The sequence below is a fragment of the Delphinus delphis genome, chromosome 19 (genome assembly GCF_949987515.2).
Source record: "Delphinus delphis chromosome 19, mDelDel1.2, whole genome shotgun sequence".
NCBI classification, from domain to species: domain Eukaryota; kingdom Metazoa; phylum Chordata; class Mammalia; order Artiodactyla; family Delphinidae; genus Delphinus; species Delphinus delphis.
The window spans coordinates 41,963,857-41,987,692 of NC_082701.1; the positions used below are offsets into that span (position 1 = coordinate 41,963,857).

Genomic DNA, 23,836 nt, shown 5'->3' on the forward strand with positions numbered 1-23,836 from the left:
CACTGAAAGTGTATTCCAGAGCCACCTGCTGGCGATTCTCCTTACACTATAATTTGGCCTGCTATTTCATCTACAAATATGTCAATCTCCTTACTCAAGTCAGTAGTCAGAATTAGGTATCAGTATTCGGTTCAAAATATTCACTGTACATTTACTTCATGCCAAGCACTGTGTTTGATGCTTTCATATGTGTATTTATTTAACCCCCATCTAAAAGCTGTTTAAAAAAAAAAAGACAAATGATAGCTAACATCAATGAAGCAAAGATAAAGCTAGTTCAATGAGATTATTGTTACACTTTAGTTGTACCTTACTATTATACATAGGTCACTCAGTTCTACTAATCATCTAAAAGGGTAAATGGTTATGAAAAAATTATGTAAACTCAGTGACTATAAAAATCTGTTGAGTATAGCTCTATTTCTTGAGAACTCTCACCATTAAGTTTCTTCCAAGAAGAGCCTGAAGAACTCCACTTTTCCCACAGTTTTTCATCCCAATTACATTACATCGGAACACATTTCTTTGAGTCTGTTTTTTCTGAAGGTCTATCTTTTTATCTCTTGTTACTAAAAAGAAAAAAAAAGCTAATTATGTACTGCTTAGATTTACTGAGCCTTCATTTCACATTCTGCAAAATAGGGTATTGCTATTTATCATTTTTACAAAGTGTTCGATCAATAAACATACTGTACAGTAGTCAAGCGGTATGTGAAATAAAGTACAAAATATAATACAGAAGGGCCCCACTTAGTGAAAAAGATGCATTTCTGAAAGTCGGCTGTAAACTTCTAGTAACCAAATGATATTCATTTCATCATAAAATAAGTAGTATGTTTACATAACAAAATGATATCTGAAAAATGAATGAAAATTACAATGAATACAGCCAATACTATATCCCATCTTTTTTTCTGTTATAAATTATTGTCATAACAAATTATAAACTAAAAGATGCTATCTCAAAACTGCACTCTCTTGGGTCTATAAATGGAAAGAGGATATGCACGCTAGGGTTAACTGGCCTTTCTAAGGTAAATCTGTAAAAGAGGCAGCCCTGAAAACAATGTTGTATCAGCAGAGCAATGAGGCATGTCTTCTTTTTTTTTTTTTTGCGGTATGCGGGCCTCTCACTGTTGTGGCCTCTCCCGTTGCGGAGCACAGGCTCCGGACGCGCAGGCTCAGCGGCCATGGCTCACGGGCCCAGCCACTCCGCGGCATGTGGGATCTTCCCGGATCGGGGCACGAACCCATGTCCCCTGCATTGGCAGGCGGACTCTCAACCACTGCACCACCAGGGAAGCCCGAGGCATCTCTTCTTGAGGTAAAGAGACCTCCTTTAACTATACCCAAAGATTCAACTACAAGAAAGCTCACCAAGAGGCACTATTTATAGCAAAAAAACCTGAAAGTGATAAAAAACAGATAATAATTATGGGGTAGTTAAGTTATAGAATATCCATATGATGATACTTTATCTAATATTAAAGATATGATATTATAAATATTATAGATATATTAGTATACTTATTGATTATAGAAATATGGCCACAATATTTTGTTGAGTGAAAGAACCTCATGCTGGCTAATTAGTTCCTTAGTCTTTGGTGCTGCATTAAATACTGTCTAACTGGTTAAGTACTTTGAAGGGTACTTGCTCTGTCAATTTCACAAAGGCTGTCTTCCTGTAATGGGGCTTCCTGTAAGATATGGCATTTTTCCCCACAAATCAGGATATAAGAACTTTTTGAAATGATCAGTTCCCTAATTTGTTATTTCATATTATATCTATGGATTTTCTTTAAGTGGAGCACATTGCCTGGCAAGAATGCCTGGTTAACATTACAAGATATGTGAAAGATTTTTTAATGTGGAAAAAGGTTATAAAACCGAGAGATGTACAGTCAGTTGAATACCAGGATCATGTGTTAATAGGCACTGTTTTTAATGTTTAAAGAAAATTAAAACACAAGATAGACTGGTAAATACTTTTCATGCCCATAGCCCTCCCTGATTTTCATCAATGAAGTACCCTCAGGGGGAGACTAGAGGTAAAACCTCTACTCTTTCCTTTTTGATAAACAATTAAATCAAGCAGCTTACCTCAAAAGTGATTACCAAATCAAGGGAAAAGAAATAGTATAGACATGGAAGACTAATGAAGATGCATTTATTTTTACTCTTTTTACATATGAAACTGGAATCCTAAAAAAAATTTTTTTCTAATTAAATAGCATTCAGATACTTACCTGTGATGGCTGAAGCTTGAGACTCTTGCTCAGTCAATATTGAATAGCCTAGATAACCCAAATACTCCAGGCATCGCTGCACATCTAAATAGGTCGTGAGCCTAGGAAAGGGAAGAGTTTAAAATGTGAAAAGTTCCTAAATGAATATTTATTTTAAAAACAATTACAACAGCTCAAATAATTTTACCACTAGACCCAGATAATTTTTGTCAGACTGCTTTAATTTCCCATGTGCCCAACCATGGCTTTTCCTACAGTGACATCCTTAGGGCAGAAATGAAAGGGAGGAGAATGCAAGATGTGGGGTGGAAGGGGCTCCTGTATCTATTCCACCTGCCCGGAGAGAGCAAGGCCACACAGATGAGCAGTGAGCAGCTGGTAAGATCTAGAGCAGGGATATTTTATATTATTTGCTTCCCAAGTTACATATTGTACTGCAAATACTGGCTAGTTAAGGACTTAATGATAATTAAATCTGAAAAGGTTTGCAAAAAGTGAAAAAAATAACTGAAAGGCTAAAAGACACTTGAAAATAGCTAGCCTTTCGTATGATCTGAAAAAAGAACAGATCCTGGTGTTGAGAAAGTTATTTTTGCCAAGGCTAAAGTAATTATGTCATTATGCACAACCAGAGAATTTTTTTAGCACCCTAGACAATAGGTCAACAAGACTGCAGACACCCTCACTAAGTCTAAGAGTTCACTGAAAACAAACAACAACAACAAAAAAACCCTCAAAGTAAGAATTCAGTGTCAAGTAAAATATGCTCTCCCCATATTCTGAAAATACAAGATTTGTACAATAACAATGATGCTTCCCTTAATCAAAAGTATTAAAACACACTGTAAATCAACTATACTCCAATAAAAAATTTTTAAGTATTAAAATTTACTTCCATTTTTATATGACTTATTACTGTTTCCCTGTACCTCATCCAAAAGCAAACACATCCCTTCCTGATAAATTTATAGAACATCTATAGTTCATCTCAGAGGTAGCAGCAGCACTATAAATCCTGCTCACAGGCAGCTATCATTGAAGCACTTCACAAGATCTGACAAATATACAAAATGATGAATGTAATGCACCATAATTTCAAACTAGCTGTAACTCTAGAGGAAAGAAGTGAGCTCTATACTCACGTCCACTGGGAAAGGAATCCCTGGTAGGTTATCCAGCCTTTTTCATTCGTACAAACTGTGTTATTCACATCTGGCCCCCAAGGTATGTAAGGGAAAACTTTAAACAAATCTTTAAGCTCATCAGGTGACAAAGCACAGTCTCTATCCTGAAGATACACAAGAAAGTATACATAACACTTAGATATCTAAGAGGATAATTCCCAAATGCAAGAGCCCCCTAATCAAGTAAAGCTATGTTTCTAAAAACTAACAAATGAAAAGAAATTTTACATTTTATCAAGAAAACTCCTTACACATATATAAGGAAACCTATGCAAGGGTCTATCAGAAACTAGACTTTTTCGTCTTGAGAAAATAATAAAGTAAATAATATGAGAAAGTATCTTTGCTAGTTTAAGAAAGTTTCGGTAATTTTTGGCTATGTGACAGGAATGCCCAATAGCTCAGGGATCAGAGTTACATCATTCACAGGAAAATATTTTATCATATATCATGGAAAACTGCAGCTAAAAGCTTACCAAATCATGCTTGTCAAAAGTACTTTGGAGAAACAAATATGCGTGATGATTTAATTCAGTAGTGCAATCAGGAGGTATTTTTAGCCTGTTGATGGAAAAAAAAAGTAAAATAAATCATTAACCAAATATTAAAATTTAACTGGAGAAATGAACATGAAATTGCAACAAGTATTTTTGTAGGATGACAGCATTTACAGAACATGTTTTCTGTAGCCATTTAGACTTGCCCAGGGAAAGTCACTGCAGTGGTATGGCAATTCTCAGAAGAGTCATAATAGTGCTCACTCCAACGTGACAGTTTTCTTAACTATCTGAAGGGCAGGTTGTATTAAAAAATTTACAGACAATACTGATTAAACTGTAATGGGTTGTTCTTCCTACAAACCAATTATAAGTCAAAATTATGAGCTTTAAACAATGTCAACATTGTAATGTATTGAAAATGATGTGAAGAGATGTTATTTCTGCCTGATTTGACATTTGACACACCCTAAATTCGAGTCAATAAACATTTATCAAATGCACAGAGGTACTGGGGACATAAAAACAAGACAGGCTCCCTACCTCTAAGGAACCACATTCAAGCTGGAGACAGACCACAAGTAGATAACCTCACTATCTCAACAGAATGAGGCAACTGTTGAGTATGGGTAAATTACAGATGCTAGGGGAACCCTTGTAAAAGGGAACACTTTGGCCTGGGGATGGGAAGGTGTCAGCACTGCTGAGAGACACTGTCACCTGTATTGAGACTTGAAGGATAACAGACATGAATTAGGTTGGGGGGAGAGGGAGGAAGAGAGTAAAAATACCATGGGCAAAAGCCTGGAGTGGGAAACAATATCTGATTGGTGGACCAGAAATAGTTTAGTATTTACTTCTAGAATGAAGGCAGGGAGTGAGCTGGAGTGAGCAGATCATGAATGACCTCCTACACCAGGTTAAGAAGCTTAGGCTTTATCCTGTCTTGAAGGGTAAGTGACATGGCAAAATCCATGTTGTATATCTATTAATCTAGCAGCAGTGTGAAGGACAGGGGCAGAGAGTTCAATAAGAAGACTCAAGTGGTGGCTTTGAAGGGGCTCTTTACAGAAAATTAAAGGTAGAGCGCAGAAAGAAACTAAAAGAGATCTTAGTGTAAGTCACAAAGCCATAAAAGATGGAGTTTCCTTATTGTCATACTTTAGAAAGCAATAAGCAACCTCCCGTAGAATCTATCTACCCACATAAATTGGCACAGAAAAGAAAACTTGATTAAAAAAAGTCCTGGGACAAATGCATTCATTCAATATATATTTATTGAAAAACCTGGGAAATTACTTGAGCCAAGATTTAATAACTTTGACAAGGGAAGTTTTAACTTAGAACTGATTAATAGACGAGGAATCCAAATAGAAATTTTGCTTCCTTAATGATGGGGAAGGAAAAACAACAACAAAGTTTTTCTGAACCCTTACATGGATAGCTAGCAGTGCTATGCTAAAATTAAAAAGGAGAACATGAAGATAATGTGCTACTGAAAAAGCGAAGAAAAAAGGCGAAAGGCTCAAAGGCCAGATCTTGGCAAGTCACTTCCCTGAAAAGCCTACTTCCCTTGGGTATGGGAGAGGCATCCTACAGCAAGGCAGTCTCCTATTTCAGGGTGATGCTGGGTTCATCATTAAACATACAAAACTTAAACATATCATTATCTAAAGAAAAACAACCACAAAGAGACTGGTCGTTTAGGAAAAATACTTATTTTATCCTGAGCTGAGAACAGGCTATAAAACTTAGGGAGGAGAAGGACTAAAGAAAAGAAAAACGCTAACCAATATATTTCTGATCCCTTGACTCTAAAAACAAGTTCGTCTAGCATCTTTTATCTCCTTCCTCAATAAAATGAATTTAAAAAGGTACTTGTATTCTTCATTAGAAGAAGAGGAAGAGTTTGAGCCATGCTATAAATCAGTGGCTCTCAATTGGGGATGACTTCACTCCTAAGGGGACATTTTTGGCTGTCACGACTGGGGGAAGAGGTGCTACCGGCATCTAAGGATGTGCTAATAAACATCCTATAACTCGTAGAACAGGCTCTACAATAAAGAATTATCTAGTCCAAAATGTCAATAGTGCCGAGTTTGAGAAACCCTGCTATAAACGGCTCTATAAATCTATAAATTATTCCTGAGTAGCTCAGAGCCTACCTATCAATGTGCTAAATAAAAACTTTAAAATACTGGCAAGTGAAATCAATTAGAAGCCAAAGGTACATACAAGGGAAATAAATATTCAGGTGTCAAATCCAGATCGTCATCATAACCAAATCGTCGAAGCACAGTCCAAGTAGTTTCATGTCTCCCTCTCTGAATAAAAAGTGTGTGTAAAAAAAGAAAACCTGAAATAAAATAAATCAGTAAATATAGCTGATGTGAAAATGGGTAGAGTCACATGGAAGAAAAGCATGTAACACATAACGGCAAGAGCTAGACTCCTGAACATATGTGTACTAGTTTTGCATATGGAAGGTCAAACCAAAACAATGCTCACAAGTGTCTCAAAGAGTTGATTTCAGAATCATTTCACAGATACACCCAGGTCAGCAAGAGATGGCACTACATGAAAGGGCCAAAAACATATCCCAAGGAATATACTGACATTCACATGGTTATATGATAAAAACAAATGAAATCATTTTAATTTTAAGATAAATTTGTTTCTGAAATCTCTTACCCTCAGATGGACCTCTGCACTCCTGAGACCCAATCAATTTCCCTGCCTCTAATTTATACTCACAGTAAAGATAATTATCCCCACCAACGTCTGCCTCTTCCAACTCTTAAACATCCAGGTTAGATTTTAGGTATATTAGTAAATATAAACATTTCCCTAAATATAGATAATACTATAGACTTTTGCCTTCTGCTAAATTTTGAAAATATTAAATTCAAAAGGGGGAAAAAGCACCATTCACCCACCTTTCAGTGTCAATCCACTATCAGCCACACCATCACTTATATGTTTTCTGACTACATTTTTGACATCTTCTAGAGCTTGAGGAGCTAACGGAGTGTTGAAACAAATTCTCTAGCAAAAAACATAAAAATAAAGTTAAAAACAAATCAGCATTAAACCCACAAATAGTACAAGTATTAATCCACAAAGCAACATTAAATCAAAGAGTTGCAACCAAAGGAAACATATTCTGAATTAGCAGAGTCTCTACTTTGTATTAAGTAAAACATGTCATACTTAGGACATGTTTTCCCTACTCTCCCCATCATGTTCCTAAAACACAGAGCTCTTTGTGTAGCTATGTTATACAAAACCGAGAAAGAAAAATAATTCAAAGTTCAGACTTCAAGTCATCCTTAATAAACCCACTGTACACCATGAAATGACACTCTCAGAGTCCCCTCAACTCCTAAGCATAAGAGAGTTTTATCCCCTAGGTAAAGATTAAATAGCCTGATGTGAAAGAGAGTTTTTACATGAAAGAGATGCATGTTTATCAAAATACCATTGTTCAAGCCAATAAATTTTTTCTCTTCTCAGCAAAAAAAGACCAAGATACACAAATATCTGAAATAAAAGGCTACCTGAAAGAAGTTGAGTTCAGCATCATTGAGAGTACCATCATTATCTTGATCAGATATTTTAAATATACGAGTAAGGGCTTTTATACAGGCTGGTTTCATCTATAAATCATTGAGAAAAGAAACAATCGTTTTAATGTAAATAGCTGGGATTTTAAGATATGATTTTCATAAATATGCTGAGAAGAATACTGAATGTTTTCACTGCCAAATACATAACATCAAATACAACCAACATGAAAAATGAACTAAAGCAAAGCCATTTCCTTTTATACCCAAGCCACTTTAAGTAAATGAGGCAATATTTACTTGGACCGATCTGGAATGCTTAAACTCTCCCTTCATGACCACACACCCTCTGAAGATGGGCAAAAGAGAAATTCATCTTTAGGGAAGATTCATTCTTCCAGTCATATAAAGAAGAAATGCCCTCTCTCATTCCATAAAGAATTTGAGCTGACATAAAACTACTGTAAAGGCTTTTCCCCCCCAACTTCTCTGATTTTTGACCTTCTAGCAGCAAAATGGGACTAAATGTTTTGGTCTGTCACGTGTGTGTGTATATATCAAAGCTGGGATATAAAATGTACTGATTCGCAAGCAGGTGACAAAATAGCACTGGTCGATAAGTGTACAAGTCTTTTACTAACTTCCTATTATGAGATAAGAATTACATTTAAAAAATTACATTTTTGACACTACAACTTTTATAAGAAAAGCTGCTGGAAGTGTACTTTGACAACTTTTATTTTAGGATTTATAACGGATAGAACAAATATTTGACTATTTAAAAATAAGCCCCAGGGGCTTCCCTGGTGGCGCAGTCGTTAAGAGTCCGCCTGCCGATGCAGGGGACACGGGTTCGTGCCCCGGTCCGGGAAGATCCCACATGCCGCAGAGCAGCTAGGCCTGTGAGCCATGGCCGCTGAGCCTGCGCGTCCGGAGCCTATGCTCCGCAACGGGAGAGGCCACAACAGTGAAAGGCCCACGTACCACAAAAAAAAAAAAAAAAAAAAGTCATTGAAGAAAAACAGTGATGCATTTTTCATTAAAGCTTGAAATGCATCAGAAGCAAAAGTACTCTAAGGTATTAGCTCAATACAATATTTAAATATTAACCTCTTAAAATATAACACCAAAAAATGACTACTTTTTAAAAGTATTAAAAATTATACTTTAATAAAACTAAAATATTTTGGCAGTAATAAAATAAACTCATTTTGCATATAAAGTAATCTAAACCCTCACACAGATCTTTTTCATTGTTAGGTAAGCAGAGGACTCCATGGGTCATACAGAGTCCGTCATCACTGGAAACATTTCGAATTCAGGCTTTAATTTAGAATATGATCTTTTTCATGATCCTACCTCAAATCTGTGTTAAAAGCTTATTAATGTTGTCTAAATAAAAGATTCTGTTATAAGCTTAGATTCAAGGCTTGTACTTGTATAAATCAAGGCATATAGTCTCTAAAAGTTACAGATTTTACCTTAAGCAGGTCCACCTAAGAAATGACTAACAGATGGTAGTAGGTGTTTTACAGGGAAGGGAGGATTAGCAGATTAGCAGAACTAATAATAGGCCTAAGAAAAAAGTAGGAATTAGAGAATTGAGAACAAACTAACAGTGGCGATTGAATGTACTGCTAGGCTAAGCTGAGAAGTAAATCTCTCCAGTATGAGACTGTTTCCCAAATTTTCTTGATCGTAAGATATAGCACCTGGCTGAATCAGAATAGAATCTGTATTTTTTTTTTTTTTTTTTTTGCGGTACGCAGGCCTCTCACTGCTGCGGCCTCTCCCGTTGCGGAGCAAAGGCTCCGGACGCACAGGCCCAGCGGCCATGGCCCACGGGCCCAGCCGCTCCGCGGCATGTGGGATCCTCCTGGACCAGGGCACGAATCCACATCCCCTGCATCAGCAGGCGGACTCTCAACTACTGCGCCACCAGGGAAGCCCCTGGAATCTGTATTTTTAACAAGTACACCTAGTGACTATTATGAGGTGAATTTGGGAAATACTGAATTAAGAGCAAGTTAGAAATAAACACTCCAATTAAGGAACAGTAAACCAGGATTAAGGAAGAGTAAATCAGGGTCAGATTAAGGGATAACTCAGATTAATATTTATACCAGGGGTCAGCACTTTTTTGGTAAAGAGCTACATAGCAAATACTTTAGGCTTTGCGGGTCAACAGGCAAAATCAAGGATATCATGTAGGTACTTAGATAGCAAGAGATAATCAAAGTTTTTATTAATGAAATAATAATTAATAATTTATTAATGAAATTAAATAATAATTTATTAATTAAGTTAAAAATATAGTAATAACTGAGTATACCTTTACTATATAGGTCTACTAATGAGAAGGATGGAATTCCTCTTAGAGGGATAACATTTGGCTTAATTAGGGTTCAAAGTTAATGTTCCCTATCTTGTAATAACCTATAATGGAATACAATCTGCAAAAAACCCCACAAAAACAAAAACAAAAAACAAATCACTATGCTATACACCCGAAACTAACACAATACTGTAAATCAACTATACTTCAATTAAAAAAAAAGTCAGCATTCCCTATCATGAAAATCAACTGCAAATGTTCAGCTATTAATGCTGATCTGTAATGAGATTTTACATACTTCATCTTTGAAAATGTCTTTTTGCACAGATACACACTGCCAATAGTGACACATATCTGTAAACATACAACTTTAATTGAGCACATTCATCACTTGGAAGGCATTTACAGAATCATATTTGATTTTTTTCTTGATATTGCCTGTTAACACATCATTACACTGCAGATTGATCAGTTCCAACTGAAGGCTGGGTGGAAGCTCCTCAACTGCATGGTCAAACGGATTAGGAAATTTCCTTTGTGCGTGCATTTAGGTCCAAAAAAACCAATGCTGAAATTAGAGCTCAGAATATATATCTGTTTTGCCATCTGAAAACCCACTTTTTTCTTTTCTTCTTTTGGCATGATAGGTATATACTGATAATAAAAAAATAAAATGCCGCAGTACAGAGGTACACATGGTACATGAAATGCTGCTGCATTTGAACCATGTCAGTCCAGTTAGCAGTGCACTGAGCAGCACTGTTATGACAGTTACCACATATAAGCTCTGTTGCAACTATGCAACTCTGCCTTTGTAACAGGAAAGTATAGATAAATATAAAGGAATGAAGGTGGTTGTGGTACAATAAAACTTACTTATCAATGGTGAAAATCTGAATGTCATATAATTTTCCCATATCTCAAAATATTATTCCTTTTGATTTTTTCCCCAATCATTAAAGAATGTAAAATGTATCTTAGCTCATAGGCTGTATAAAAACAGGTGGCAGGCCAAATTTGGCCTGTGGGTCAGTTCTACAACCACTCACCTATACTATAAACTTTTCCTGAAAAAAATGCTTTCAGGAAACTTTTTTCCCCCCAGCAAACTTTCATTTCTTAAAAACTCAAATACAACAACAAAAGAAACAAATAACTCCATTAAGAAATGGGCAAAATACTCAAATAGACCTTTCTCCAAAGAAGATATACAAATGGCCAATAAGCACATGAAAAGATGTCCAACATCAGTAGCCATCAAAGAAATGCAGTTCAAACAACGAGAGCTTCCCTGGTGGCACAGTGGTTGAGAGTCCGCCTGCCGATGCAGGGGACACGGGTCCGTGCCCTGGTCCGGGAAGATCCTACATGCCGCGGAGTGGCTGGGCCCGTGAGCCATGGCCGCTGGGCCTGGGCGTCCAGAGCCTGTGCTCCGCAGCGGGAGAAGGCCGCAGCAGTGAGAGGCCTGCGTACCGCAAAAAAAAAAAAAAAAAACCAACAACAACAACAAAAAAAGAGATACCACTCACATCTACCAGGATAGCTATAAACAGACAAACAGAGGTGGGGGCTGGGGAATAACAAGTGTTGGCAAAGATGTGGAGAAATTGGGACTTTCATATAGTTTAGTGGTTCCTCGGTAAGTAAAACAAAATTATCATGTGACCTAGCAATTCCACTGCTAAACAGACACTCAAAACAGGGGTTCAAACTTATGTGCGAATGTTCTTAGCAGCTCTTTTACGACAGCCAAAAAGTGGAAGCAACCCAAATATCCAACAACAGATGAATGGATAAACAAAATGTGGTATATCCATAAAATGAAGTATCATTTGACCATAAAAAGGAATGAAGTACTAATAATGCTACAACGTGGATGGATGTACCTTGAAAACGTTACACTAAGTGAAAGAAGCCAGACACAGGGATTTCCCTGTTGGCACAGTGGTTAAGAATCTGCCTGCCAATGCAGGGGACATGGGTTCAAGCCCTGGCCTAGGAAGATCCCACATGCCACAGAGCAACTAAGCCCATGCATCACAGCTACTGAGCCTGTGCTCTACAGCCCACGAGCCACAACTACTGAGCCTGCGTGCCACAACTACTGAAGCCCGCATGCCTAGAGCCTGTGCTCCACAACAAGAGAAGGCACCACCATGAGAAACCCATGCACCACAACAAAGAGTAGCCCCCATTTGCCACAACTAGAGAAAGCCATGCGCAGCAACAAAAACCCAATGCAGCCAAAAATTAATTAATTAATTAATAAAAAAATAAATAGGCACAATACTCTTAGATAGCCTCATCCACCAGAGGGCAGACAGCAGAAGCAAGAAGAACTACAATTTTGCAGCCTGTGGAAGGAAAACCACATTCACAGGAAGACAGACAAAATGAAAAGGCAGAGGACTTTGTACCAGATGAAGGAACAAGATAAAACCCCAGAAAAACAACTAAATGAAGTGGAGATAGGCAAACTTCCAGAAAAAGAATTCAGAATAATGACAGTGAAGATGATCCAGGACCTCGGAAAAAGAATTGGAGGCAAAGATCGAGAAGATGCAAGAAATGTTTAACAAAGACTGGGAAGAATTAAAGAACAAACACCTAGAAGAATTAAAGAATGAACAAACAGAGATGAACAATACAATAACTGAAATGAAAAATACACTAGAAGGAATCAATAGCAGAATAACTGAGGCAGAAGAACGGATAAGTGACCTGGAAGACAGAATGGTGGAATTCACTGCTGCGGAACAGAACAAAGAAAAAAGAATGAAAAGAAATGAAGACAGCCTAAGAGACTTCTGGGACAACATGAAACACAACAACATTCGCATTATAGGGGTCCCAGAAGGAGAAGAGAGAGAGAAAGGACCAGAGAAAATATTTGAAGAGATTATAGTCAAAAACTTCCCTAACATGGGAAAAGAAATAGCCACCCAAGTCCAGGAAGCGCAGAGAGTCCCAGACAAGATAAACCCAAGGAGAAACATGCCGAGACACACAGTAACCAAACTGACAAAAATTAAAGACAAAGAAAAATTGAAAACAAGGGAAAAATGACAAATAACATACAAGGGAACTCCCATAAGGTTAACAGCTGATTTCTCAGCAGAAACATTACAAGCCAGAAGGGAGTGGCACGATATATTTAAAGTGATGAAAGGGAAGAACCTACAACCAAGATTACTCTACCCAGCAAGGATCTCGTTCAGATTCGATGGAGAAATCAAAAGCTTTACAGACAAGCAAAAGCTAAGAGAATTCAGCACCACCAAACCAGCTCTGCAACAAATGCTAAAGGAACTTCTCTAGGTAGGAAACACAAGAAAAGGACCTACAAAAACAAACCCATAACAATTAAGAAAACAGTAACAGGAACATACATATTGATAATTACCTTAAACGTGAATGGATTAAATGCTCCAACCAAAACACACAGGCTCCCTGAATGAATACAAAAACAAGACCCATATATATGCTGGCTACCAGAGACCCACTTCAGACCAAGGGACACATATAGACTGAAAGTGAGGGGATGGAAAAAGATATTCCATGCAAATGGAAATCAAAAGAAAGCTGGAGTAGCAATACTCATATCAGATAAAATAGACTTTAAAATAAAGAATGTTACAAGAGACAAGGAAGGACACTACATAATGATAAAGGGATCAATCCAAGAAGAAGATATAACAATTATAAATATATACGCACGCAACATAGGAGCACCTCAATACATAAGGCAACTGCTAACAGCTGTAAAAGAAGAAATCAACACTAACACAATAACAGTGGGGGACTTTAAACCTCACTTACGCCAATGGACAGATCATCCAGACAGAAAATTAATAAGGAAACACAAGCTTTAAATGACACAATAGTCCAGATAGATTTAATTGATATTTATAGGACATTCCATCCAAAAACACAGATTACACTTTCTTTTCAAGTGCACACAGAAAATTCTCCAGGATAGATCACATCTTGGGTCACAAATCAAGCCTCAGTAAATTTAAGAAAACTGAAATCATATAAAGCATCTTTTCTGACCACAACGCTATGAGATTAGAAATCAATTGCAGGGAATAAAACGTAAAAAACACAAACACATGGAGGCTAAATAATACGTTACTAAACAACCAAGAGATCACTGAAGAAATCAAAGGGGAAATCAAAAAATACCTAGAGACAAATGACAATGAAAACACGATGATCCAAAACCTATGGGATGCAGCAAAAGCAGTTCTAAGAGAGAAGTTTATAGCAATACAAGCCTACCTCAGGAAACAAGAAAAATCTCAAATAATCAATCTAAACTTACACCTAAAGGAACTAGAGAAAGAAAAACAAACAAAACCCCAAGTTAATAGAAGGAAAGAAATGATAAAGATCAGAGCAGAAATAAATGAAATGCAAACAAAGGAAACAACAGCAAAGATCAATAAAACTAAAAGCCGGTTCTTTGAGAAGATAAACAAAATGGTAAACCTTTAGCCAGACTCATCAAGAAAAAGAAGGAGAGGACTCAAATCAATAAAATCAGAAATGAGGACTTCCCTGGTGGCGCAGTGGTTGAGAGTCCGCCTGCCAATGCAGGGGACATGGGTTCATGCCCTGGTCCGGGAAGATCCCACATGCCACGGAGCAGCTAGGCCTGTGAGCCATGGCTGCTGAGTCTGCGCGTCCGGAGCTTGTGCTCCGCAACAGGAGAGGCCACAACAGTGAGAGGCCAGCGTACCGCAAAAAAAAAAAAGAAATGAAAAAGGAGAAGTCACAATGGACACCAGAGAAATACAAAGCATCATAAGAGCCTACTACAAGCAACTCTATGCCAATAAAATGGACAACCTGGAAGAAATGGACCAATTCTTAGAAAGGTATAACCTTCCAAGACTGAACCAGGAAGAAATAGAAAATATGAACAGACCAATTACAAGTAATGAAATTGAAACTGTGATTAAAAATCTTCCAACAAACAAAAGTCCAGGACCAGGTGGCTTCACAGGTGAATTCTATCAAACACGTAGAGAAGAGCTAACACCCGTCCTTCTCAAACTCTTCCAAAAAATTACAGAGGAAGGAACACTCCAAAACTCATTCTATAAGGCCACCATCACCCTGATACCAAAACCAGACAAAGATACTACAAAAAAAGAAAATTACAGACCAATACCACTGATAAATATACATGCAAAAATCCTCAGCAAAATAGTAGCAAACAGAATCCATCAACACATTAAAAGGATCATACACCACGATCAAGTGGGATCTATCCCAGGGATGCAAGGATTCTTCAATATACGCAAATCAATCAATGTGATACACCATATTAACAAACTGAAGAATAAAAACCATGTGATCATCTCAATAGATGCAGAAAAAGCTTTTGACAAAATTCAACACCCATTTATGATAAAAACTGTCCAAAAAGTGGGCACACAGGGAACCTACCTCAACATAATAAAGGCCATATACGACAAACCCACAGCAAACATCACTGTCAGTGGTGAAAAACTGAAAGCATTTCCTCTAAGATCAGGAACAAAACGAGGATGTCCACTCTCGCCACTATTATTCAACATAGTTTCGGAAATCCTAGCCACGGCAATCAGAGAAGAAAAAGAAATACAAGGAAACAAATTGGAAAAGAAGAAGTAAAACTGTCACTGTTTGCAGATAACATGATACTATACATAGAGAGTCCTAAAGATGCCACCAGAAAACTACTAGATCTAATCAATGAATTTGGTAAAGTTGCAGGATACAAAATTAATGCACAGAAATCTCTTGCATTCCTATACACTAACAACGAAAGATCAGAAAAAGAAATTAAGGAAACAATCCCATTCACCATTGCAACAAAAAGAATAAAATACCTAGGAATAAACCTACCTAAGGAGGTAAAAGATCTGTATGCAGAAAACTATAAGACACTGATGAAAGACATCAAAGATGACACAAACAGATGGAGAGATATATCATGTTCTTGGATTGGAAGAATCAATACTGCGAAAATGACTATACCACCCAAAGCAATCTACAGATTCAATGCAATCCCTATCAAATTACCAGTGGCATTTTGTACAGAACTAGAACAAAAAATCTTAAAATTTGTATGGAGACACAAAAGACCCCGAATAGCCAAAGTAGTCTTGAGGTAAAAAAAAAAAGAGCTGGAGGAATCAGACTCCCAGACTTCAGACTACACTACAAAGCTACAGTAATCAAGACAATGGGTACTGACACAAAAACAGAAATATAGATCAATGTAACAGGATAGAAAGCCCAGAGATAAAGCCACGCACCTATGGTCAATTAATCTATGACAAAGGAGGCAAGGATATACAATGGAGAAGAGACAGTCTCTTCAATAAGTGGTCCTGGGAAAACTGGACAGCTACATGTAAAAGAATGAAATTAGAACACTCCCTAACACCATATACAAAAATAAACTCAAAATGGATTAGAGACCTAAATGTTAAGACCAGACACTATAAACCTCTTAGAGGAAAACATAGGAAGAACACTCTTTGACATAAATCACAGCAAGATCTTTTTTGATCCACCTCCTAGAGTAATGGAAATAAAAACAAAAATAAACAAGTGGGACCTAATGAAACTTAAAAGCTTTTGCACAGCAAAGGAAACTACAAACAAGACAAAAGGACAACCCTCAGAATGGGAGAAAATATTTACAAACAAATCAACTGACAAAGGATTAATCTCCAAAATATATAAACAGCTCATGCAGCTCAATATTAAAAAAACAAACAACCCAATCCAAAAATGGGCAGAAGACCTAAATAGACATTTCTCCAAAGAAGACATACAGATGGCCAAGAAGCACATGAAAAGCTGCTCAACATCACTAATTATTAGAGAAATGCAAATCAAAACTACTATGAGGTATCACCTCACACCAGTTAGAATGGGCATCATCAGAAAATCTACAAACAACAAATGCTGGAGAGGGTGTGGAGAAAAGGGAACCCTCTTGCACTGTTGGTGGGAATGTAAACTGATACAGCCACTATGGAGAACAGTATGGAGGTTCCTTAAAAAACTAAAAATAGAATTACCATATGACCCAGCAATCCCACTACTGGGCATATACCCAGAGAAAACCATAATTCAAAAAGACACATGGACCCCAATGTTCATTGCAGCAGTATTTACAATAGCCAGGTCATGGAAGCAACCTAAATGCCCATTGACAGAAGAATGGATACAGAAGATGTGGTACATATATATAATGGAATATTACTCAGCCATAAAAAGGAATGAAATTGGGTCATTTGCAGAGATGTGGATGGATCTAGAGACTGTCATACAGAATGAAGTAAGTCAGAAAGAGAAAAACAAATATCGTATATTAACGCATACATGTGGAACCTAGAAAAATGGTACAGATGAACTGGTCTGCAGGGCAGAAATAGAGACACAGATGTAGACAACAAACGTATGGACACCAAGGCGGGGAAGTGGGGGTGGGGGTGGTAGTAGGATGAATTGGGAGATTGGGATTGACATGTACATACTGATGTGTATAAAATGGATGACTAATAAGAACCTGCTGTATAAAAAATAAAATCCAAAAATAAATAAATAAATTAAAGAAGCCAGACACAGAAGACCACATATTGTATGATTCCATTTATATGAAGTGTCCAGAATATGCAAATCCATAGAGACAGAAAGAAGATTACTGGTTGCCAAAAGCTGGGGTAAGGAAGAAGGAGGGAATGGGAGTGACTGCTAGTGGGTAAAAGGTTTCTTTTGAAACGCTCTAGAGTCAGGCAGTGAGGATGGACACACAATTTTGTGAATACATTAAAAATCACTGAAGAGAACACTTCAAAAGGGTGAACTTTATGGTATGTGAGTTACATCTCAATTTAAAAATTAATTTTAAAAGTCTATGGTAGGGCTTCCCTGGTGGCGCAGTGGTTGAGAGTCCGCCTGCCGATGCAGGGGACGTGAGTTCGTGCCCCGGTCCGGGAGGATCCCACATACTGCGGAGCAACTAAGCCCGTGAACCATGGCCGCTGAGCCTGCACGACGTTGGAACAGGAGAGGCCACAACAGTGAGAGGCCCGTGTACCGCAAAAAAAAAAAAAAAAAAAAAAAAGTCTACGGTAAAATATTGTTAAATTTTAAATATTTCATTAAGGAATTACTGTGTTTCTAAGCTATGGAACAAAAGGGAGTATTCAAATTGTATTACATATTGTACCCATTTCAAATAATTACACAAGTTTTTTGCTTGTATGTGTTCTTAAGTTTGTGGATTTTTTTTTGATTTGAATATTATTTTATTTATTTATTTTTTATACAGCACTTCCTTATTAGTTATCTATTTTATACATATTAGTGGATATATGTCAATCCCAATCTCCCAATTCATCCCACAGATTTGTGGATTTAATTGTAGCAAAGCAAGTAGACCATTAGTTAAGTCTTTGGACTTTTTGTTGTTACAATTGCCAATTCTTCTGTTTGTTTTAATGGCACTTCCTGAAATAATATTTGATCTGGAATATTATTCTGACTATTTAACATGAATGTCTTTGAAGAAAAGTACCTAGAAAATATAACAGTATAGTAAGCAATAAATTTTAAATTTAGCAGTTTAGATGAATACTTCAGAGTTACTAAAAATCGTTTTCATAACGGAGTTACTACCTACACATTCCAGCCCCTACTAACACAGCCTGATGGGATGGAGGGTTTACCTCTTTCTCCTCTGGGCAGTACAGGGGCCCTGTAGGATGAAGAACAGCTTTCTGTGCATAATAGAAGAGCTCCGATATGTTCTTCAGATTTTTTGCTGAACACTGAAAAGAAAGTTTAAAATTTTTCACTCTGAAAGCAATTATGAGAGCTAAAAATATTTTTTAAACTATCAACATTCCTTGAAGAAACTGAAAAAAAGTGCATTTTTCTTAGTGGATAACACAATATGACTGTTTACAAAGAGTTCAGAGGCCATCTCCAAGTTCTCTGTTTTATTTGGTTTACAAGACTTCACAAACAAATTTATTCCACCCCACACCTTCCCTCCCTCCTATTCTGAACCTCAATTTAGTGAGAACTCACCAACTATAAATTTCAAAATCCAATGATAAGGCATACCTCCACACAGGTTTCTATTTCTGTGTACTGGTTCATAATAGGAAGGATGGTCTCCATACTACTGTATTCCACCAGATCAGATTTGTTCCCAACCAATATCAAAGGCAGCCTGAAATAAACAGGGCACATTGTAATAATAAGGAAGGCAAAAGACATTAGATTTATATTTTAATGTACATTGTAACCTAGTCTAACTAATAAGATTTACTTAATCTCCTCAATATGAACCCTCTATCTTAGTCAGCCCAAGCACCCTGGAAAGCATGTTCATAATCAGCAAATATTTACTGAGTTCCTATTATAAGCCAGGGACTGTTCTAAGCATTACAGACACAAGACAGAAAAGGTCTCTGCTCACTCTCATAGTGAAAATCAGGAAATGGACAATAAGCAAATAAACAAACAAGACACTTTCCAATTCTGTTAAGTGCAATGAAGGAAATAAACAGGGGGATATGGGATAAAGTAATGGGAGGGGGCTAACTCTACATGGTAATCAGGGAAAAATCTCTCTGACAAGGTGGCATTTGAGCCAAGGAGTAAAGGATGAAATGGAATCTGTTATGTGAAAATCCAAGAAAGAGCTGGCTGGGAAGAAGGGACAGCATGTGCAAAAGCCCCAAACTGAAAAAACATTCCCATGAGTCCAAAGAACAGAAAAATGCCAGAGTGGCTGAAGAGTACTGGTCCAAGGGGAAGAGGTATGAAATGGAGTTGGAGAGAGGAGCAAAGGCCAGACACAAAAGGAATTACAGCTGCAGTAAAGAGTGTGTGGTTTATTTTAAGTGTAAAAAGGGAAGCCACAGAAGGGTTATAAGTAGATGAATGATATGATCCAAATGATATTTTAAAATGCAGTCATTTGTTATCTTTGAGAGATACATACTGAAATATTTACAGTACAATATGATATCTGATTTGTTCAAAATGATCCCAAGGGGAGGGGTAATAAATGAAACAACACTGGCTATGAGTTGTTAATTACTGAAGCTGGATGACTGATCCAGAGGGATTCGTTATACTATTCTCTCTACTTCTGTATATGTCTGATTTTTTTTCAATAATAAAAAAGTTTTTTTATGTGATATCTTGGATTAGGGCAATGAAGGTGAAGAGGAAATATTCAGATTTGAGATATATTTTAGAAGTAGAACAAACAGGAGCAATGGGTAGATTAGATATGGAGATTGAAGGAAAACAGAAATCAAGAAAAGTAAACAGATTCTTTGTCTGGACAAAATGCATAGAGCTTCTGAGACAGAAAAGACTTAGAAATCTGGGGGGGGGGGCGGCAGTGGGGAGTAGGCAGGGAATTAAGGATTTTGTTTTAAACAAATTAAATCTGACAGGCTTATCAGAAATCTGAATGGGGATTACCAAGGAGTACTAGCCCAGTGTAGAACAATTATTTGTACATCCCACAAGAGAGCTTAAAGGGAAAGCAAATCATCTTGCTGGAACTCCAGATTGCAAAAGAAATACTTGCAAGCATTTATTTAACCACCTAGTGTGGTTATTATGTGTAAAAGGACTGGCCCACTTCATAACCCAAATATAGATTGTTAATAGAGCCAGAAGGGTTTCCAAAAATGTGGTGCTTTACAACCAAACGTGGCTCTGAATAATTTATGGATCTTAAAAAAAAAATACACATGTCCAAGCCCTACTCCAAACCTACTGATTCTAAAACTCAAAGGGTGGAGCAAAGGCATCTATATTGTTTTAAAGTACTTCAGGCAACAGTGATGGGCACATCTGACTAAGGAGCACTGTGATAATGGTACAAGGAAGTCCTAAGTAAGAACATATGTGTAACAAATATAAACTTAAGGTATGAGGCCCACGAAAGAGTGTATTGGGAAAATGTGAAGTCCATACACTAAAGAAATAGATCACCTTGGAACAAATCAACCACAAGAGAAATAAATATGCTCACATGATTCAGGGAGGGGTAAAAGTATAGCCACCCCTGAGAAAGCGCAATTAGAGATCTCCAAATACTGAAAGCCACTTTCAGATGGCATACTAAAAGGGCCACAAGACTAGCCAGCTAGTTTCTAAAGAGCAGTTTAGGAAACTGTCATAGTAGAGCCCATTTTAAAAATTCAGTTGTTCAAGCTAGTGCTTGATAGATCCTGGCAAAACTGACTCCTCTGAAGAGTCCCTCCTGGAAACAGTTCAAGTAATCAGCAAGAAAAACAAGTGTCAGGAGCATACAGGCATCGTTCCCTCCAAGGCAGTCCTGTCCAATACAACCTTCTGTGATGACAGAAATGATCTTTATCTGTACTGTCCATTCCTGTAACCTCTAGCCACAAGTGGCTATCAAGCACTTGAAATGTGGCTGTGTCCAAGAAACTGAATTTTTCGGTTTATTTCATTTTACTTAAATTGCCACAACTGACTAGAAGCTACTGCCTCGGACAGTATAGCTCTAGAGAGCTCCTTTCAGCTTTGTCAGTAAGTCACTACAAAGTGACTTTAAAACAATGCTAATGATAAAACAATGATAAAGAGAAGCCATCAGAGATGCAAGATGTAGCACATACAATGCCATCTCAGTCACAAAGTAAATACGTGAGAGGGTGAGTCACCATGTTCATCTGTTTAGAAACAGATCTTTAGAGTTTCAAGGCATGAAAATGCCCAACTAAAAAAGAAATCTAAAAAATGAAGTAAAGGGCCAGATGTGAGTAATATATAGATATTAGCCTGGTTTTCCTAACATTTAAAAAGACTCAAAGAACAAGACAAGAATGCCCACTCTCCCCACTTTTTTTCAACAAAATATTGGAAGTACTTGCCAGAAAAATTAGGCAAGAAAAAGAAATAAAAGGCACCTAAAACTGTCACTATTTGCAGAGGACATGATTTTATATATAGAAAACCCTAAAGACTTCACCAAAAAACTGTTACAACTAACAGACAAATTCAGTAAAGTGGTGGGGTACAAAATCAATACACAAAGTTTGGTTGCATTTCTATACACTAACAACAAACTATGAGAAAGAGAAATTAGGAAAACAATCCCATTTACAATTGCATCAAAAAGAATGAAATACCTAGGAATAAATTTAACCAAGGAGGTCAAAGACTTGTACACTGAAAACTGTATGTTATTGATGAAAGAAACTGAAGAAGACACAAAGAAACAGAAAAATATTCTGTGCTCATGGACTGGAAGAATTAATATTGTGAAAATGTCCATATTACCCAAAGCAATATACAGATTCAATGCAATCCTTATCAAAATTCCAATAACATTTTTCACAGAAATACATCAAATAATCTTATTGGATGAAACTACAAAAGACCCTGAATAGCCAAAGCAATTTTGAAAAAGAACAAAAAATCTGTAGGCACCATGCGCCCTGATTTCAAACTACGTAACAAAGCTATAGTAATCAAAACAGTATGGTATTCGCATTAAAACAAATACATAGATCAATGGAACCCAAACAATATGGTCAATTAATTTATGACAAAGGAGGCAGGAATATATAATAGGGAAAGGATGGTCTCTTCCACAAATGGTATTGGGAAAAGTGGACAGCCCCATGCAAAAGAATGAAACTAGACCACTATCTTACACCATACACAAAAAACTAACTCAAAATGGATGTAAGACCATTTTGATCAAAGACCTGAATGTAAGACCTGAAACCATAAAACTTCAAGAAGAAAATACAGGCATAAGTTACTTGACATTGGTCTTGGTGATGAATTTTTGGATCTGGCAACAAGAGCAAAAATAAACAAGTGGGACTATATCAAACTAAAAATTTCTATTTCTACACAGCAAATGAAATCATCTACAAAATTAAAAGACAACTTACTGAATGGGGGAAAATTATTTGCAAATCATATATCAGATAAGAATTTAATATCCAAATTATACAAAGAACTCATAAAACTCAACAGCAAAAAAACCCCCAAAAATCTGATTTAAAAATGGGCAGAGGATCTGAATACAGATTTTTCCCCAAAAATGTCATACAGATGGCCAAAAGGCACCTGAAAAGATGCTCAACATCACTAATCATCAGGGGAATGCAAATCAAAACTACAATGACATATCACCTCATACCTGGTAAAATGGCTATTATCAAAAAGATAAGAAATAAGAAGTGTTGGTGAGGATGTGGAGAAAACGGAACCCTCATATACCTCTGTGCACTCTTGGTAGGAATGTAAATTGGTGCAATCACTATGGAGGTTCCTCAAAAAATTAAAAATAGAACTACCACACAATCCATCAATTCCATTTCTGGGTATTTATCTAGAGAAAACAAAAACACTAATTTGAAAAGATATATGTGCCCCCATGTTCATTTACAGCACTACTTACAATAGCCAAGATAAGGAAACAACCTAGGTGTCCATCAATGGATAAACAGATAAAGAAGATGTGAATATATATACAATGGAATATTATTCAGCAATAAAAAAGAATGGAATCTTGCCGTTTTCAACAATATGGATGGACCTTGAGGGAATTAGGCTAAGCACAGTTAAGTCAGACAGAGAAAAACAAATACTGTATGATTTCACTTATATGTGGAATCTAAAAAAAAACCAAAATCATAGATACAGAGAACAGAATGGTGCTTCCCAGAGAAGTGGGTGGGAGGTGGGAGTCGGTGAAACAGGTGAAGGGGGTCAAGAGGTACAAACTTTCAGTTATAAGATGAATAAGCCACAGGGATGTAAAGCTCACCATGGTGACTATAGTCAATAATATTGTGGAGCATACTTGAAAGTAGCCAAGAGAGTAAATACTAAAAGTTAACTGTGGGAGCTTCCCTGGTGGCGCAGTGGTTGGGAGTCCGCCTGCCAATGCAGGGGACACAGGTTCGTGCCCCGGTCCGGGAGG

At 37.1% G+C, this 23,836-nt stretch overlaps 1 protein-coding gene across 6 annotated transcripts in view; it reads right to left on the minus strand.

Annotated features, from left to right (window-relative positions):
- Nucleotides 1-23,836, minus strand: part of RHOT1 (ras homolog family member T1) — a 71,403-nt gene that overhangs the window by 17,688 nt on the left and 29,879 nt on the right. For all 6 annotated transcript variants that reach the window (XM_059996495.1, XM_059996499.1, XM_059996496.1 and 3 more), the window contains exons 7-15: nt 18,964-19,072; nt 18,564-18,665; nt 7,488-7,586; nt 6,867-6,975; nt 6,166-6,286; nt 3,910-3,994; nt 3,392-3,537; nt 2,250-2,350; nt 439-569 (exon numbers count right to left, since the gene is read on the minus strand). In XM_059996495.1, the coding sequence (XP_059852478.1) occupies nt 439-569; nt 2,250-2,350; nt 3,392-3,537; nt 3,910-3,994; nt 6,166-6,286; nt 6,867-6,975; nt 7,488-7,586; nt 18,564-18,665; nt 18,964-19,072 (1,003 nt within the window). The remainder of the gene's footprint in view (nt 1-438; nt 570-2,249; nt 2,351-3,391; nt 3,538-3,909; nt 3,995-6,165; nt 6,287-6,866; nt 6,976-7,487; nt 7,587-18,563; nt 18,666-18,963; nt 19,073-23,836) is intronic.